The following is an 18582-nucleotide window of genomic DNA, read 5'->3' as shown; positions in this document are numbered from 1 at the left end:
AGTAGCCATGGTGGGGCATTTCGAGCCACGCCCCCTTAATTAAAAGCCACGTCCCACGAGCATATTTTTGAGGGCCTGCTGTGACCGACTTGGGCCTCTACCTGCGACCAGCAGGCAGCCCCAGACGCTCTCCAATGGCTGGCTGTAATTTGTTTTAGTATGTCCCAAACTTCAGTTGGCGTGTCTATGTTTCCTGCCCTTGCAGAGTCTTCTCTACGCGAAGACTGGCAAGCACACCTCAGTCCAGGCACTTGTACTTGCGCAGGTTTCCTGTCCGCTAGAATTGTCCCACTCATGCAGGGCCGGCGCATCCATATAGCCAAGTTAGGTGGTTGCCTTCAGGTGGGCGCTGGCCTGCTGTCTGCTGCTCATTGCCAGGCTGCTCCTGCTGGCCAAGGACTGTCACTGCACCTGCCTCCCCCAGCCACCGAGGTGTGTCTGCTGCCCGGTGCCCTCCAAGCTCTTTCCCCACGCCTGAAGTGTCTGGCAGACCCTATCTAGGGCACAGTTCCTGTTGTCGCCTCTTGTGCCCTTGCCTCCCAACGTTTGGCCAAGTTGGAGCTTCGAGCGGGGGACAGCCTGAGTGGAGGGATCGCTGGGCCGGGGCACTGGCTTCCTGCAGGGGGGACGACGTCATCCTCCAGCGGCACTGCATGAGGCTGGCTGTGCTCAAGGCACTCTGGCCCTGCCTGCCTTTGGTTCTCTTTGCATGCCACTGCCGCCCATGCCTGCAGCCCCGCCAGCGCCATGAACACCTTGCTGAGGAGTCAGACTGAGGTGGTGGGGCTCTTCCTGGCCAACAGCAGCCTCTCCCTGGAGCAGGCGCTGGAACATTTTTAAAAGGCCAGATTGGTTCTATAACACTATCTTTGTAGCTCAAATGTTTTTTCTGACCTAGGGTAATCTCTGAAAACAACCATGTTTGGGTGCGGTTCATGCTGAACTGGGGAAAAGCCAGCAGTGTTGAGTTCCTCATCACCATAATGAAATTGGCAACATTAACCCCCCACACACACACTCTATTTCTCTTACCTTGCATAATTGACAAAGCTATTTTTTCTCTCTCTAGCATTTCTTAGAGCAGAACTGTCTTGTTGTTTTTAAAGCTTCAGTGGGGACAAACAGACAGGAAAGTACATATCAGGTTGAGAACTTCAGGGTTTTTGCAAATCATAACGGATTGTACCTGATGTCTCTACTGGTTTGTTTATCCCAGTGGAGCAAATAGCAACTTCCTGGGGCTGTTTCAAGTCTAGAAATCAGCAAGAGGGGAATGCTACCCTCAGGGCCGGTGCTCCCATTAGGCCAACTAGGCAGCTGCCTAGGGTGCAGATCTCAGGGGTGCAGTTGAGGAGACGGAAAGGCTGGAGGTGCCCATGGGAAGTGGGCTGGTGGCCGGTCAGCCCGCTCCGTTGTCAGGCTGAGGACCTGAGCAGGCCACCCATAGAAACGCTCCTGGAGCAAGGCCGGCAGAGAGGGGGAGACTTGACAGCAGAAGCCCCTTCACAGGCTGGATGGCCAAGAAGCAGAACGAGTCCCTGGACCTACCGGGAAGGGCTCCTGCTGCAAAGCTGGGTGTGTGTTTCCCACCATTTCCCACCCCCCATTCCCCTGCCTGCCCCTCCCTTCGCCCAAGAGCAGCCTAAAGAACTCACTGGATCCATCAGGGACATGGTTGGGGATGGCTGCGGGCAGCATGGGAAAGACAAGGGTGGAGTTCCCATAGGGGTTGGGATGAGGGGGAAAGAGATGGAAGTGACCTCGGGGGGGGGGGCCTTCCGTGTCGACTCACTCCCTTTAACCCTTCACCCGCGGCTCCCTCTGTTGGCAAAAACATGGTGCTGAGAAACCCCCTCCTGGCGGAGAGGGTCAGCCTGAGATCATGCAGCTGCTCCCCCCCAAAAGCGAGCCCCTCTTTCTCAAAGGCGGGGGGGGGGGGGTGAAGCCTCTGCAGAGTTCCATTTGCAGGGAGGCAACTGCCTGGGGGAGGGGGCGCGCGATTCCAGATACAGGCGGAGTGACTCCGAATTCCTAGACAAAGGGGGGAGGCTAGAGATCACTTCCTCCCCACATGTGAATCCAAGATTCCTGAGTGGCAAACAGCAGGTCTAAAAGCGCCACACTGACCCTTCTGGGGCCTCACAGCCCTAACCTACTTGTGGGCAGGAATTTATAATAGCTTGTTTTTCTATCTCATTCCCACCCTAACCTGAATAGCTCAGGCTAGATCTCATCCGATCTTGGACATAAAGCAGGGTTGGTCCTGGTTAGTATTTGAATGGGAGACTACCAAGGAAGCCCAGGGTCACAGGTGATGGCAAACCACTTCCGAATGGCTGTTGCCTTAAAAACCCCACAGGATCTCTGTAAGTCAGCTGCAACTTGATGGCACTTTCCACCACTGTTTGGAATAATATTTGTATTTATTTTATTTATAGTCCACCTTTCTCACTGAGACTCCAGCTGGACTCAGTAGCACTGCAAAAAACTATCAGGGATACCTAAATATTTTATAGTCATAAGAAATTGGCGTATTTATTTTTGTTGAAAGGAGTTCCCAAACCAGACCTGATCTCCTGGTTAGAAGCAGAGAAAGATCCACATAGTTAATGAAGGAGAGAGATCAATAGGTTAGGTGCTCAAATATTATGTTTATAAAACTGGTGGGTTTTACAGATAGTCCTTAGTCTTACCCAAGACCCACAGAGCACTGAGGCTGTGAGCCCTCCTGGTGAGTATGTTAGTTAGGTGGCTTTGCTAGACCGTTTCACGTCCACTTCGCAGCTCACAAAATATCACCCTCCCCAGAATTCATTTGTTTTCATGAGAATTTAGATGGGCTGGGAAGGCTGAAATAATCCCCTCCTCTGTGGTAAATCTCAGACTTGTGTCCTAATCTAGGGTCAGACACACTTTTCTGTGAGAGAGGTGATTTAATGATGGATCATTTGTGTAAATATTGTGGTGAAAATATCCAGGCAACGCAGGTATCCCTGAACATAGTGAAATACAAATCTATCCTTGAATTATATGGCTCAGTGTTGTCTTCTCTAACTGGAAACAGCCCTCCATGGTCTGATGTACAGTTCTCTCCACCCATTCTTTGAGGTCCTTCAACTGGAGAACTCTGCCTTCACACCCTATGGAGCTTTTTCTGTGTTTTACCACCTTGCATCTCCTCTTTGTTGCTGGCAGTGCTCTGGGATATCATCACATTCACATGAAACTACCTTGTACTGAATCAAACCTTTGGTCCATCAAGGTCAGTCTTGTCTACCCAGACTGGCAGCGGCTCTCCAAGGTCTCAAGCAGAGGTCTTTCACATCACCTACTACTTGCTCCTTTGAGCTGGGGTTGCTGGGGATTGAACCTGGGACCTTCTGCATGCTTAGCAGATGCTCTACCACTGAGCCACAGCCCCTTCTTTGTGGCTCTTTCTTGTAGCTGCAATAGCTGACGTTAGTGCAAACTTCAGGACATGCTTTGACATCCAATGGCCTCGATTGTGGGTTTGTCAGTGGTGATGTCAATCAAAATTGTAGTTCCAATTTGTGCATTAAAGGCAGGCTTGCATCTCGGGGGCTTGATCTTAGATACGTACCTAATCAAAGCCATTGGATGCCAAAGCATGTCCTGAAGTTTGCACTAACATTAGTTAATGCACCTAACTGCATTAGCCACAAGGTATAGATAGGGGCTCTGGGGCAAGTGATGCTCTGTCTTCTTGGTGCTTGGGGGGGTCAACAGTTGGAGGGCTTCTAATGTCCTGGCCCCACTGGTGGACCTCCTGATGGCACCTGGTATTTCTGGCCACTGTGTGACACAGGGTGTTGGACTGGATGGGCCTTTGGCCTGATCCAACATTGGCGTCTCATATGTTCTTACAAGAAAGAGCCAAAAAAGGAGGAGCTGTGGCTCACTGGTATGGAAGAAGCAAGTGCATAATTATAGGATGGGGAAGACTTGTCTTGGCAGTAATATGTGTGAAAAGGATCTAGGGGTCTTAGTAGACCATACAATGAACATGAGTCAGCAGTGTGATGCGGTAGCTAAAAAGGCAAATGCGATTTTGGGCTGCATCAACAGAAGTACAGTGTCCAAATCACACGAACTGATGGTATCGCTTTGCTCTGCTCAGACCGCACCTAGAGTATTGATATAACACTATCTTTGCAGCTCAAACATTTTTTCTGACCTAGGGTAATCTCTTAAAACAACCATGTTTGGGTGTGGTTCATGCTGAACTGGAAGAAAGCCAGCAGTGTTGAGTTCTTGTTGCTTAAGGCTTGTCCCATCACCAGCACATTTCCTCCTTATCTCTAAAAAAAAGGTTTTGTATCTGTTTTTAGTGGGGACAGGGGAAGATTATTTTGTGTCACATCATCGGGGGTTTTTCTTGCAAGAAACTGATACTGATCAAGGCTATCAGTACAACTTGAATTCTCTCTCTCAACTCATCACCATAATGAAACTGGCAACATTACCTACCCCCCACACACTCTATTTCTCTTGCAGCATTGACAAAGCTATTTCCCCCCTCTCTCTAGCATTTCTTAGAGCAGAATTGTCTTCTTGTTTTTAAAGCTTCAGTGGGGACAAACACAAACAAGAAGGCACATATCTGGTTGAGAAGTTCAGGGTTTTTGCAAATCATAACTGATTGTACCTGATGTCTCTACTGGTTTGTTTATCCCAGTGCAGCAAATAGCAACTTCCTGGGGATGTTTCAAGTCTAGAAATCAGCAAGGGGGGAATGCTGCCCCACCCTCCTTTCACACTACAATCCTGATCAAAATCAGGTCTCCATAAGCCTGAAAAAGGTATTAAGTGAAAGGTAAAGATTGAAGGTCAAAGAAGACGGGGACGGCAAAGGATGAGATGGTTAGACAGTGTCATAGATGCAACGAACATGAAGTTGAGTAAACTTCAGAGGACGGCGGAAGACCGGAAGGCCTGGCGTGATCTGGTCCATGGGGTCGCGAAGAGTCGGACTCGACTGTGCGACTGAACAACAACAAAAAATGAACTGGAGTCAGAGCTGAGAGATCTTGTTGCTGCTGAAATGATGGATTGGAAAGGCGGTTGAGTCATCCTGTGTTGTGAACTGCAAGCAGACGCTCAAAGACTTCCAAAGTCTATGCCACCACAAAGAGTACTTCTCTTCATACTTCAACAAAAACCCCAGGATAGTGTGCCTAATGTTTCCGTTGCTCTAAGGATCCTTCTCACACTTCCAGTGTCAGTGGCAAGTGGTGAACGCAGCTTCTCAAAACTCAAACTTATGAAAACACACATACGCTGACAATCCTGCAAAAGAGACTACTTGGTTTGGCAACTGTTTCAATTGAAAAAGGAACTGGTGACAAAATTTGGTAAAGAAAAGGCAGGTGAAATGAGATTCTGATGTGCCTGAAATGGAAACATTAAAGAGACTTAAATTTCAACATCACAGTTAACAGGATTTTTCAAAATGCTTTATGATGTGTGTTTTGCTGTTTGAGAGAGAAAATCAGAGTGTATTACTTGTTCTCACAATAAAAAAAAGAATTTAGCAATTTCAAATTTTGTGTTTATCATTCTTCCTAAAATGCATTTTTGTTTGAAAATTGGTGGGCGCACGGGGGGGGGGAGGGCGCCAGAAGGTGGCCTCGCCTAGTGTTAAAAAAACCCTGGCACCGGCCCTGCGCTCATGAAAACAGGAAGTAGTCTAGCAATAATAAAAGAATCTTTAGCGTTTACAGTACTAGCCTGAAAGATTTCGGGGCTTATAGCGACGCCATGCGGTGCTTTCCCGGAACCACGGCCAACGGAAATGTGCGGCTTTCGAGCCAGCCCACTGGGGCAGTGGCCAGCCTCGTGCCAAGTCTAGAAGCGGAAGTTGACGCCACGGTCTTGTTGGACGGAACGTCGTTGCCTAGCAGCGCCTGGAGGATGGCGGGCGTAGGGAGGCGAGGCCACGTCTTTAGTCGCTGTTGCTTGTCAGCAAACATGGCTGCTGCCGCCGGGCGAAAGATAAGGGGAGGTGTGGCGGGACCGGCACCGCCGTTATCGACCAGGCGGATTTCCCTCTCCCTCTTTCTTTTTTGCGTACTACTCGACGTGGCCCTACCGGCTTGGGGCCAGGAGGCGAACGGTGAGGACAGAGGACTTGGTGGATAAAGGGTCAGGGAGGGGCAGGCTGTGCCGGGCTTGAAGGATTTTCTCTGCTTCTCAGTGGAGCGGCTGTCCTTAGTGTGCGGAGTTCCGCCTTCTGTCTTTCCCTCTCCACTATGCTGTCAGGCGGCTCGCAGCTTTTCGCCTCCCTTTTCGAGGTGCCCTCCCGAGAACCCTTCGCCGTTTTATAGTTTAGGCAGGCGGCCCCGCAGACTTTCACGCGACTCCTAGGAATAACTTCCACTCCTCTCCCGACCTTAAGAGGCAGACCTCTATTTCTCCAAGTTCAGGAATTTTATCTCCCCCCCCCTCGCGGCATGTGTATCTATATCCCTCCCCCCTTAGTATGTGTTACTGGAAGTGACCGTGCCAGCCACATCGCTCACTAAATTATGTACCTATGCTCCGTGCTTCAAGTATGTTCACGTTCTAGTCAAGCGGAGTCCTGTATGTCCTTTGACAGAATTTATGATGCTATTTACAACTCCATGGCGGGCAAAATCCTACATGTATAATTAATTCTTTGTGGCATAGCATCTCCATACTGGATTGTGGCATGTTGTTTTTGGCCATTCAGAGCAGAGAGGTGGAAGTGTTCTTCCTTTTGAAGTACAGCAGCCGTGAGGATGGGAAGACTGCAGTTTGTTATACACTTGGTGCTTGATCACACAGTTTGTAAAAGGAAAATGTATTTTACATTCTCTGTACTAACACTGAACATGTTTCAGCTTCAGCAACTTTAAGGCACCAGAGTAATTTCAGAAAAAACCAGTAGCTCAGCAATTTTTTTTTTGAGCAATATAGTCTGTAGCAGAAGGATTTGACCTGTGTGGTGCATATCCTGGTAACTGCTAGTTTAGACTAGTTATGCATTTTATACCGGGCTGCCCTTGGATGTGGTTTAGAAGGTACAGTTCAGAATATGACAACAGAGCCATACTGGTTCTTCATGTTAGCTGCTTAGAACATGTAACACCAGTTTGTAAGAAGCGACACTATTTGCCACTTTACTTCCTGGTTTACTTCAGTTTTCTGGCAATAATTTGAATTGTGATCCAGAGAATATGTTTTCTCTCCTATTTTTTCTCCTGTAGGGGATAACTTTACTGCTGGCTGCTTTTGATTATTAAATTACCTGCAGGGATTTGTTGGTTCTTAGATCTCGAAATTTGTTTCTTCAGGCCTTTGATGTCTAAAAATGCTTAATTAGCAGGCTGTGGTTTGGTTTATATAGGCTTATCTATTATTGACTGTATTATGTTTCGTAACTCACTTGATTATTTATTTATTTATACTTTTTTTACCCCTATGGGGACCCAAAATGGCTTACAACATTCTCAACTCCTTCATTCTATCCTCACACCAACACTGTGAGGTAGATGAGGTTGAATGTGTGTCCCTGGCCCAAGGTCCCCCAGGGAGCTTCCATGGCAGCGTGACGAGCTGAACCTAGGTCTTACAGATATTGCCAACTGTAAAATCTTTTCAGTTTTTCTTCAGTGTTTCCACAAATTATTCCATTCTGTAATAGAATGCTTTGTATGTCTTAAAAACATGGATCTTTTTTTTTAAATTCAAAAGTAGTTCACATGAAACTGTTAGGATCCAGTTTTTAAGCCAGTTATAAAATATGTTTCATTACCATCACAGCAAAACATTTGAAAACCTCTTCAGAACTTATACTTGCAAACCTGCAGACCTTCAGCATACAAGATGACCATATTCTGTACCAGAGTAGGAAACTAGATGTGCTATTTAATGGTTATTTGGTTCAGTAGACTGTCCTAATACTGTACTTGATAGCCTAATTTAATGAGATACTGCTGTATTTGTATGGTTAACCATATATGTTTCTCCCAGTGTTCATTACCTCTTCTGTGCCTCCTAGGTGCCAGAATTCTGCATTAAATGATATATTTAGTTACCAGCCTGCTCACAGGCAAAGCAAAATGTACTGGTGTGTGGCTGAAAACAGTATATTAGGGAAAAAAGTTGCTGTCTTGGTACCATAACAGCTAATTACAAATCATAACGTATTTTTATACACAGATATTATGAAATGATTGGCTTTGCTGAATCTTGTTTATGCTGATTACCTGGTACATAGATTCTGATCACCTGCAGGCATGAATAATAAAGGCTCATTATTGTTTCTCCTAATCTAGGTGTGCATAAATTATATTAGCATTAGCTCACAGTCCAATACAGTCCGAAAGCACATTTCAGTAGGAACAGATACCATTCAACATTTTGGTTCAGTGTATGTATTGAAACTTCTCCTTCATATTTTCTGAGGGTGGTAGCTGTGTCGAACTGCAGTAGAACAGCTAGATTCCACTCCAGGAGCACCTTAGAGACGAAGAAGAGTTTTTGGGACATGAGCTTTTGAGACTCAAAGCTCCCTTCATCAGATACAAGTAGGAATGGAGATCCCTGAGTCCTTATAACCCTGTCTAAAAGTGTGTGGTGGGGTGTTGCAAAGAAAGGAGTCAGGTTGTAGAACTACAATACAAAACATAGGCCCCCCGGTCACACGGGCAGGAAAATGCGGGGGGGGGGGAGCGTAGCTGTTTGCCCCAGAGCAAAATAACGCGTGGCTGCGCGATCAGACATCCCGTCGAGGTCCCGTGGTTAGGGGGGGGTGCTGATCACAGGACAATCCTGCGGCACGGCAAAGAAGCGGCCTCCCTAGCAAAAGGCTCCGCGGGTTTAACCCCTTCCAGGGCTGCAGAGGAATGCAAACTGTGTCCTCCGTCCGGTCCCCTCCAGGAGGAGCTTCAGCCGGGCCGCCCTCCCGCCACGCTCCCCCTGTACCTCCCCTTAGTGACAGGACATGGGCGGGCGCCGGATGCCACGACTTACCACTGGAAACGCAATCAGGCGCCCACCCTTGCCCCGCGGTTTTTGGAAACTAGTACCTCGGAGGTACTAGTTTTTTACCCCGCATCTTCGGCGGGAAGCCTCGGGTTCGCCACGGGAGCTCTATGCTTCCCAGATGTGGTGCTGTGATCGCGCCCGGAAAATCCGCCTATATCTGTAGCGTGGCTAATGCTCCGTGTGAATCCTATGTGCATATTCAGCCCTGGAGGGGCCATTGTTTTGAATTTGTGAATGAACTCAAACTCAGCAATCTCAAATTGTAATCTCCCCTTGAACTTAACTTTGTTTGAGGACTGCCACTCTTTGCTCAGCAATGGAATGTAGTGTGAAAGTAAAATTTATTCTTTTGTGTAGGGACTGTCCGATGTAGAGAGTGAAAAGGCATATAGGCATATTAACACTTGATGGCATATATAACTTTGGAAGATGAACAAGTGAATGAACCTGAGATGGTATGGCTCGTGTTTTTAGGGTCTAGTGATTGTGTTGTATCAGAGTGAATATAAGCCAAAAAACAGGAAATCACTGTGAGCAATGATAATGACACATTTAATAAATTTTACATAGAAACAAAGTCCAACAATTCATTTACTCAATATTACAATAAAAACAGAGTCCAACTTATTCATATTCTCAACAGAGTATAGCATTTCCCTCACATTACTCAATGAGTACACCGGTTTTTACACTCATTTCATTATCTTCCTCAAGAGTAATCTTATAGTTCTTATAGAGTTGGAAGGTGTTTTCTTCTATAAATTATCAGTTCCATTGCATTTCTTAAGTAGGAGCAGGCCAATAAATTGAATGTCTATTTGTAGCAAGCAGTCCATGATTTTATGTGGCAAAAGCCTACTTTAAAATTGGCTGACATATGCTCTCCATTTCACATTGTAGGCCAATAGCTCTCTATGAAGTGAATGCATTAGGAGTTGGAAGGTGTTTTCCTAAGCTATCCTGTAAAAAGCACATTAGAAAGGAGTAAAACAAACATGAAGCTGTGTGTAGTAATATTGTTATCAATTATAACTATAATTTTAAATTTTAAACTTACTTACAGTTCCATTGCATGTTCTAAAAATGGAGCAGGCCAATCATATTTACTCGTAGCAGCCGGTCCATAATTTTATGTGGCAACAAGCCTACTTTAAATTGGCTGGCATTTGCTCTCCATATTACATTGTTGGCCAGTAGCTCTCTGTAAAGTGAGTACATCTCAGCATTTTATATCTATCTGGCTGAAAGCCTACTAAAAAGACAAGCTGACAATGTTACTCACTTTGGAAAGTAATTCTGAAGGAACTATCTAAAGGCTTCCAGACAGCTGCATGTTGTTATATTAATGTCTTAAAGGTGTAGAACACTAACACTCAAATAGTACACTCCTATATGATATATATACTAGAATTTTATACATGTGCTTTTTTATAACACCTTCCAACTCTATAAGAACTATAAGATTACTCTTGAGGAAGATAATGACATGAGTGTAAAAACCAGTGTACTCATTGAGTAATGTGAGGGAAATGCTATACTCTGTTGAGAATATGAATAAGTTGGACTCTGTTTTTATTGTAATATTGAGTAAATGAATTGTTGGACTTTGTTTCTATGTAAAATTTATTAAATGTGTCATTATCATTGCTCACAGTGATTTCCTGTTTTTTGGCATGTTATTGTACACTGTGACCCCTGTTTGTATCTTGTTAGAGTGAATATAAGGACAGAGTTGGCATTTTGGTTTATTGCAGGTCCATGTCCGTATTAGGATATGCATTATTGTGGGCGAAACTTTTTAAAGGTTAGGGGCTGTCTGTAGGCAAGCAAAATTTGCCTCCCAGTGCCTGTGAGAGAGGGTTATTATTGTCCAGCATTGGTTGCTAAATTGCATTGCCACATTGCTGCCTGGAGTGGAGAGTCTCTCACGAGAGAAAAACCAGCATCAGTCTTTTAAGTGGTAGTTGGGCATAAAGCTGAAACAAAAATTCTAGATTCCAATATCAGTTGTTTTTAAGAATGTACGCAATCTCTTGAGAGTTCTCCTGTTCATGTCATGATTGCCATTGCTCTTCTGTTTCCATCAAAGTCTGTAGGTTATTGCTTCTTAGGTAGACTTGGATGCCATGTATCACAAGGGGCGGTCAGGAAGAAGAATAGATTCCCCCCCCTCCTCCTGAGAGCTACCTCAGGATGTCAGCAGACTCCAGAAACAGTGCTGGGTGCACTGTAAAGGTCCACATGGGGGGAGGGGGAACTGGCAAAAATTGTTCCACCCCCCATTGGCAAAAAACAAAGGATTTTATCCAAGCTGTGGTCATGATCTGTTGAAGCATGTTAGCCAAGTTAAGGAGCTGTATGCTTAGTTGGTCCATGGGGTCGCGAAGAGTCGGACTCGACTGTGCGACTGAACAACAACAACAACATGCTTACCATGGAACTTCATACAACAGTTATGAAGAAAGGTGTAGAAACCTACTGTTACCCTCTTACCCATGTGGCACTTCAGTTTCTAATCCAGTTCACTCAGTGGAGAAAGATTTCATCTGTTACCATGCCTGATTCTATCACATATTAACCACAATCCCTAATCAGTGCCTTCTTTTTGAGACTGAAATATGTACATTTAACTCCCAAGCTTGCTGTTATTGGGACTCAACTCCATATTTGATTCTCTTTGCATGTGCACAGCAGACTCCTCTGGAAGCCTGGATTGAAGGCTATGTAATAATTCTGCATTGGAAGAACATGGTAACCAGGTTTATTCTTCATGTGCTGTCCTGGACTTGTTACAGATTATTTTGATGCCAGGTGCAAAAATCAGACATGACCACTTAAGCATATTGCCTGGTATTGCAATTGTTTCTCATTTCACCAACTTTGTGCTGCTGCTGGCAACATCTTTTATTATCTCTACTTATATTGCCAGCCAAGCCCACACCCAGACACACCTGTAATGCTGGCCCAGGCACTGTCACCTCTCTGGTCAAGAAGGGTAGGGGGAGGGAAAACAGGAACCGCCACTACTCTCCAGGTAGCTCTGATGCAGGCAGGTGGGAAAGGAGCAGGAGCCCTTGCCACCCCCTTGCTGCTGGACCAAGGGGGCAGGTGGGAGAACAGGAGCTGGCATTTCTCCCTGACTGATGGTGAGTGGGGGAGGAGGAGTACCATGACAGAAACCACCACTGCTGGAGCTAGGAGGACAGGTCAAGAAGGGGGTGCAGCTTCCACCACGTTTACCTGCCACTTTGGTGTAAGTGGTTAAGAGTGGTGGACTCGAATCTGGAGAACTGGGTTTGCTTCCCCAGTCCTAAACATGTAGTCAGCTGGGTGACCTTGGGTCAGTCACAGTTCTCTCAGAGTTGTTCTCCCGAGAGCAGTTCTCTCAGGGTTTTCTCAGCCTCGCCAACTCACAGGGTGTCTGTTGTGGGGAGAGGAAGGGAAGGAGATTGTAAGCTGCTCTGAGACTTCAAGTGAAGGGCAGGGTAATACATCCAACTTTTCTTTTTCTGTGTCCAGACTGGAGGATGTAGCCAGGCAGGTGGGCTGGCAAATAATTGACCCCACCTGCCAAGTGAGTGGGGGAGGGCTGACTGAGGTGGGGAGGAAGAGAGACAGAGAAAGACTGCGATGAGAGAAGAGAAGAAGAGAGGAAGACAGAGAAGGAGGAGGAGGGAGGAAAAGAGACTGAGAGAAGGGGTGGGGGAGAACTGAGGAAGCAAAGGTGGGGGGAGTGGGATGACCCCTCCCCCATGAATAATAACTGAAGTTTCCGAAATTTCAAGTAATAACAAATAGTTTTGCTTTGTCCCCAGAATGACTTTGAGCTATTAGTATTAACTATTGAACCCTTTTTAAAGAATAATAATTTTGGTGGATCATGTTTTCATGGTAGATATACTGTATTTGGCCTGCTACTGATTTTTTTCATTCTTATTAAACATTCCCTGAGCACTTGGAGAGGTGTACATTGTTTTAAAATAAGCAAATATTATTGGTTTCTTAATAAAATCAAATTATATCATAGAATGAACATTTGTTTCAAACTTTAGTTGAGTGTGGTTTTCATTGTCTTCTAGACACCGCCCTTGAGAGCGAGACATCTCAGGAGGAAACTGATTTGCTGCTCAGCACTATTTCACCTCCCATAATTTCAACAGTCAGTCAGATCAGTGCAAAAGATTCAACAAAAGGTGAAATGCTCTCACCAACTTTGGAAGTTGGTCCTTCTGTTGTACCTGTCCTGACAGTAGCAGAAGATAAATCAGCCACATCTCCGACACCAATGTCTGTGTCTCTTGAGTCTAATAGTGATATTGGTGAAGACACTGATGATGACAATGACATTGTAGAGGACTTACTGACAAGTTCACTATCAACAGCAAAGGAAATTATAGATCTTGGTGATTCTCAAGAAGATGACAATCAAATTGAAGAAACATTAGATTCCCAAGATGAAGAAGAGCAGTGGGCAAGCACACGCAGCTATGGAAATAAGCCATTTGCTGATGAGATGAAGGACTCTATCTCAGGGTTAGAAGATGACAGCCATTTCTTTTTTCATCTAGTGGTAGTTGCCTTTTTGGTAGCTGTGGTTTACATCACGTATCATAATAAAAGAAAGGTAAGTTGAGTTTTCATTGAAACACTTCAGAGCTACATGCAGCGCTAATATATTTCCCCCTTGCATTGCATGGTGGCACTTGAACTGTGTTTTGTATCTGATCATATGCAAAGCTAATAATATGTATAGCATAATAGATGTGTTTTAAAATTAAAAATTATATGGAAGACCAAGGCAGAGCTAAATTATGAAACAAAGGCTTGTAGATATTAGGAAATCTCAGACTACTATGGGCACACACTCTTCAGACAGCCTTCTCCCTTTAGGACTGTCCACACAGCCATAGCAAGATCACAGGCCTTTTTCCATTTTAGGCCAAGTCTGTTAGAATGGCCTGCTAGAGGGGGTAAGGAGGGCACCTTCCCTTGCTTCATTTAGCAAGACAGTCCTCTTCCAGAGAGCATTTGGTGAAAGGTAAACTTTTCCAGCAGATCTGGCAGTGAGTTTGCTTGACCTGTGTATTTTAACTCTTGGGTGTATTTTAAAATGGTTAACTGTGTATTTTAATCTGTTTTAAAATGGTTAACTGTGTATTTTAATCTGTTTTAATTTCATTAATTTATGCCTTTGCAACTTGGTTGCTACATTGTGGACTGTTTTTTGTCCAGGAAAATAAAGTGAGACTGAAATGTTTTAAATAAATAGTACAATCAATTAAATTAATAGCTGGAACATGTGAATCTGTCCCCGCCCCCAAACCCAGCCCTTTATCATTCATTAGATTGAATGTTTCTTCTCCTGTTGTTAGTAAAAAGGCACTTTTGCTCATGCAAGAGGAGGATCAATTTCTGTCAGTTCCCCCTGCAGTCTCCTGTACCATTCCCAAGGGTGCCTGATCCCTGGGGGAACTTTTGGGGAGTGAGTTTAGGGGGGCTGCAGCTGGACGTTTGCAGGAAATATCTGTTTCATGAATGGAGCTCTGCTTGTGGTTCTTTAGATCTAACTCATTGCTAATTAGCAATTGTGGTATGTGTGCAAACAGAAAGAAGATTTGACAATGTACGTAAGCTAAAAAGAATGAAGTAAGGCTGGATAAACTTCTTTGGGCGTTGTTGTGCTTTAGAGTGGGGTTAGACAAAAATGTCTGAGCTTTTTTTTAGCTTAATGTTCTGAGAAGTGTAAATATATTTCCTCCACCTCTTCTTTTATTTTATTTCTTGTTAAGTCAGTATTTTTCTTTGCTTTCAGTCAATCTGTAATAAATGTGGTCAATTTATGACACTGTTTTCTGTGTCTTTAGATTTCTCCCTTCATATTTGGGCAAATTGTAAAGCATGTATCTTGTACTTTATTCTGAAAACATGTCCAAATCCAGTACTCTATTCCATGGATCAGATTTTGGCCTTTTTGGAACAAAGGGACACTGTTAGTGGAGTCAGCACATATAGAGGAGACTTCTTTACAAGACTTTTAACTAGAGATCATGAAGGCATAGTACACCTTTAAAATGGATTATACTTTATTATTTAAAGCATTTATTATTTTAAAGCATTCATGTCAGAAAACTGGAAATCGTCCAGTTGCTACAGCTTTTTATATGAACTAATAGTAACATAGCATTGACATTTAAAAGCTTGATTTGCAAATAACTTGAGCAAGTTTTCCTTTGCAGTGTGCTCTCCTCTCCTTTAGGAGTGAAATGAATGTACAACATTTTGCTTGTTGAAGAAGCAGGGTCTTACAGTAGCATGGGTGGGGATAAGGTTTTTTTTAAAAAGTAATCTCAACTGGCTGTGTTTCAGCTTCCTTAGATTCTCTCATTGACCTCTCTGAAGGTAGAAGCAATCAGTCCTAAGTAAAATGTTATATGTGTGTAGCAATGCTCCCTCTAAGCTGTGGAGTCCAGTGAGCAAAAATTCTACTTTCTGAGTTACTGGCTTTAAAGTTGTGAGCAGGTGACATAGCTATTACATAAATTAGTTTGCTCTGGAGCCATCCTTCCTGAGCTGAGACAAAAATGTGTGAGCTGGAGGCTAAAAAACTCTGAGCTAGCTCACACTAACTCAGCTTAGCGGGAACACTGGTGTGTAGTACAGGCAAGTGGGAAAATGTGGCAATGCTTGTATGATAGTTGTGGGTGGATGATGGAGAAACCTGATAGAACAGGAAATTTATGTGGAAGATTGTTACTATTTTTAACAACGTTGTTATTGCTTTATACTTAGTTAAATGTTTTTGTTTTCCTTTTTAGATCATACTGTTGGTTCAGGGTAGAAGATGGCGAGATGGACTTTGCTCCAGAACAGTTGGATATCATCGTTTAGATCAAAATGTTAATGAGGCAATGCCTTCATTAAAAATTACAAATGATTATGTTTTTTAAAAGCTGTGTGATCTGAATTTGCCAAACTAATTTTTTGCTTTGTTTTTATATAACGTGCAGGTGTTGCCATATGCAATGAGGTGTGTGCACTCTTTTGCCTTTCAGTTTTATATGAGGACATGTAAGGTCAGTAGTTACTTCTGGTGACAGACAAACTTCAGAATCAGTGTACGATAATGCCAACTTTATTCACTCCCCCGCATTGTATTTCCTTCTGCCTGGAGCAGTTAATTGTCGTTCAGAATATAGCCATGTAGTAGTCCACACTCGCTAATGAATCCATAACAAGTGAGTTAGCACTAAAAGGAAGTTTATGGTGGTTGCCTGTTTGAATCATGTACTTGTTTTTTTCCTCAATACAAATAATATAAAGTGTCCATCTGTGTAAGGCTGGGTCACTTTTAGCCAAATTGCTTGTATTGTTCTCCATTGCCTTTGTACAGAAAAGGAATATTTTGTACACATTACTAAATTATCAGTCTACGTAGTCAAAAATACCAGTTTGATTTTTTGCTGATTCAGAGCCCAGTTCTCAGTAATTGCGTTGTAGAAATTTTGCTTTAAAAAATCTGGAGTTAAGGTACATTTTTTCGGCTAGAAATTGAGATGCCAACAAATATGTATTTGAAGCAGGGGTTTATTGTGTTACAAACCTGGAAGGCGTGTAGGCTTGAGAGAGAGAGAGAGAGAGATGTCAGGTGTTGGTCCAACTGGGGTAACTGGTTGCAGATATAGAAACGTCATGGGCTGAAGTTGCTCATCTCCAGCAAATACTGAACTCTTTATTTTTGAAAAAAAGATAAACCCCTTCATTGTGGGTTACACGGCTAATTCTTGGTACATTAAGTTTTTTAAATTTTGTGTAATTTTGCTATTTATGTTCATTTTTACAAGTTGTAAAGTATACAGTTTCATAGAATTACATTTATTTACATCCTGTTTATGACTGATTCTCTACAGGACTGGAAAATATGTATATAATTAACTGAAACCATAATGAATGACTTTATATTCAAGTATAGTGTAATATTTTGAAAAAAACTCAAACCTCTGGCATGAAAAGAGTTGCACTGGGCATGGTTTTCCGTAGAGAAGCAGTTGAGCTTCTGGATCTCTCTGTTTAGTGTTTCTGAATGCAAAGAAAAAGAGAAACACAAGCAAGAGATGCCATAACTGTTTCTTGCAATTTTTGTTGTATCATTTAATAAATTTTTTGAAATACAACTCCAAGGATATAATTTTATGGTAATTGTAGCTTGGTTTGTACAGTTGTATGTTTGCAATAAAAAGAATTCTTTTTGATCAAGACCACACAAAGTGTGTTAACCATGTAGCAGTTTGGTTCATTTCTGAAATGTGAGTTGCATTGGTGTGAGAACAGCATAAGATGCAGAGTATCCATTCATACTGTTTTAAATGGTGCTAGATGATATGTAGCCAAATCATATTTTCATATAAGATCTTGAACAATGTATAAACCCTTACATATGGTATACAGAAGATGATTCACCTTGTGAACATCAGTTTTGTACTATATTAGTATTAGGCTGATTGGGCTCAACTTAATGAGCTGGTTCCCTGATAAATCTGTGTGATTTCACTTTATGTTCTTTACTAAACATCAGGCTCTTTCACTATGCATTTTTATCTCTGACCTATGAAGTTTTCAGCTGGCATCTCTCCTTTGTCATCTCACTGTTTCCATTTTGAATAGCAACCCCCCACTTTGGTGCTGGGGCCTACTCCATTCTGGTGCTGGGGTGAACATTTTTTTGATGCTAACCTTTCTATGGAAAATCTTCCACCCCACATATGTAAATATAGTCTTTATTTATAGTTGTCAAGGTTGTTGTGCAAATGTTAGATAAGCTAAATGTGCTTGTAAACCCCAGTGCTTGTACATTGCCCATTTGTCTTCTTTTACTAACGCTATTTAAATTTTACTAACATTATTTAAATTTATATCAAATTTTCCTGGAAAACCCACATCACTAGTAAGGGGGACAGAATATTTTCCCAAAGTGTGCTTTTGTCTGCGTTGGACCATCTGTGTTTTGTGAGCTATTAGACCCCTTGTTTGGTGCATGTTGGTCCTGCGCTTTCCCTTCATGCTCTTTCCCATTATGCATTTAGATGCTACCTGGACTCCAACATTGGTGCTGGACTCTCCGTTGTATTTCAGGAATGGTAGCTATTGATCTCACCCAGTTTCTTTCCTCTGCCCTCCCTCCTTCTTGGTTCTTGCATAATTTGAAATTTGGGATCACATTCTCATCCAAATACCCCTATCTTGAGGATGTGTGTGATTTTTCCTTTTTTAAAAACAGTATTTCTGATTTTTATTCTGTTTGGGCTGTCTGTGTATTCCATTACACCTTCCAAACTTGCAGTGACAAATGTCATCACCTTGATATGTGACAATGGATTATTAGGACTAGCCTTGAAGGGTTTCCCAGAAGGTAGTGGGAATCATTAGGAAGTAGTGTTTTCTATTTTATACAGCAAGGCTAGTAGCCAGAATTATGTAGATGTTTTAGACTGCAGAATTGTGACACATCAAGGTGAATACAGCTTACTAGCTTGTTAGCCGAAGCCTCCCCTTCCC

At 43.3% G+C, this 18582-nt stretch overlaps 1 protein-coding gene across 1 annotated transcript; it reads left to right on the top strand.

Annotated features, from left to right (window-relative positions):
* The first annotated feature begins 5900 nt into the window (after positions 1 to 5900).
* LOC107125986 (chromosome unknown open reading frame, human C5orf15) lies at positions 5901 to 17295 on the top strand. The gene is made up of 3 exons (XM_015429475.1): positions 5901 to 6133; positions 13110 to 13654; positions 15846 to 17295. Exons 1-3 carry the CDS (start codon positions 5932 to 5934, stop codon positions 15975 to 15977), a joined length of 879 nt encoding a protein of 292 aa, XP_015284961.1. The 5' UTR covers positions 5901 to 5931; the 3' UTR covers positions 15978 to 17295.
* Positions 17296 to 18582: the final 1287 nt, after the last annotated feature.

This window comes from Gekko japonicus, unplaced genomic scaffold (genome assembly GCF_001447785.1).
Source record: "Gekko japonicus isolate JY-2015 unplaced genomic scaffold, Gekko_japonicus_V1.1 scaffold234, whole genome shotgun sequence".
NCBI classification, from domain to species: domain Eukaryota; kingdom Metazoa; phylum Chordata; class Lepidosauria; order Squamata; family Gekkonidae; genus Gekko; species Gekko japonicus.
This window is presented reverse-complemented; position numbering and strand designations above follow the sequence as displayed.

Excerpts from the sequence above, each read along its gene's own strand:
- LOC107125986 (XM_015429475.1), top strand. The coding sequence starts at position 5,932 with ATGGCGGGCGTAGGGAGGCGAGGCCACGTCTTTAGTCGCTGTTGCTTG. Across the intron at positions 6,134-13,109 it reads TTGGGGCCAGGAGGCGAACG|ACACCGCCCTTGAGAGCGAG; the intron begins GTGAGGACAGAG and ends ATTGTCTTCTAG. Across the intron at positions 13,655-15,845 it reads CGTATCATAATAAAAGAAAG|ATCATACTGTTGGTTCAGGG; the intron begins GTAAGTTGAGTT and ends TTTCCTTTTTAG.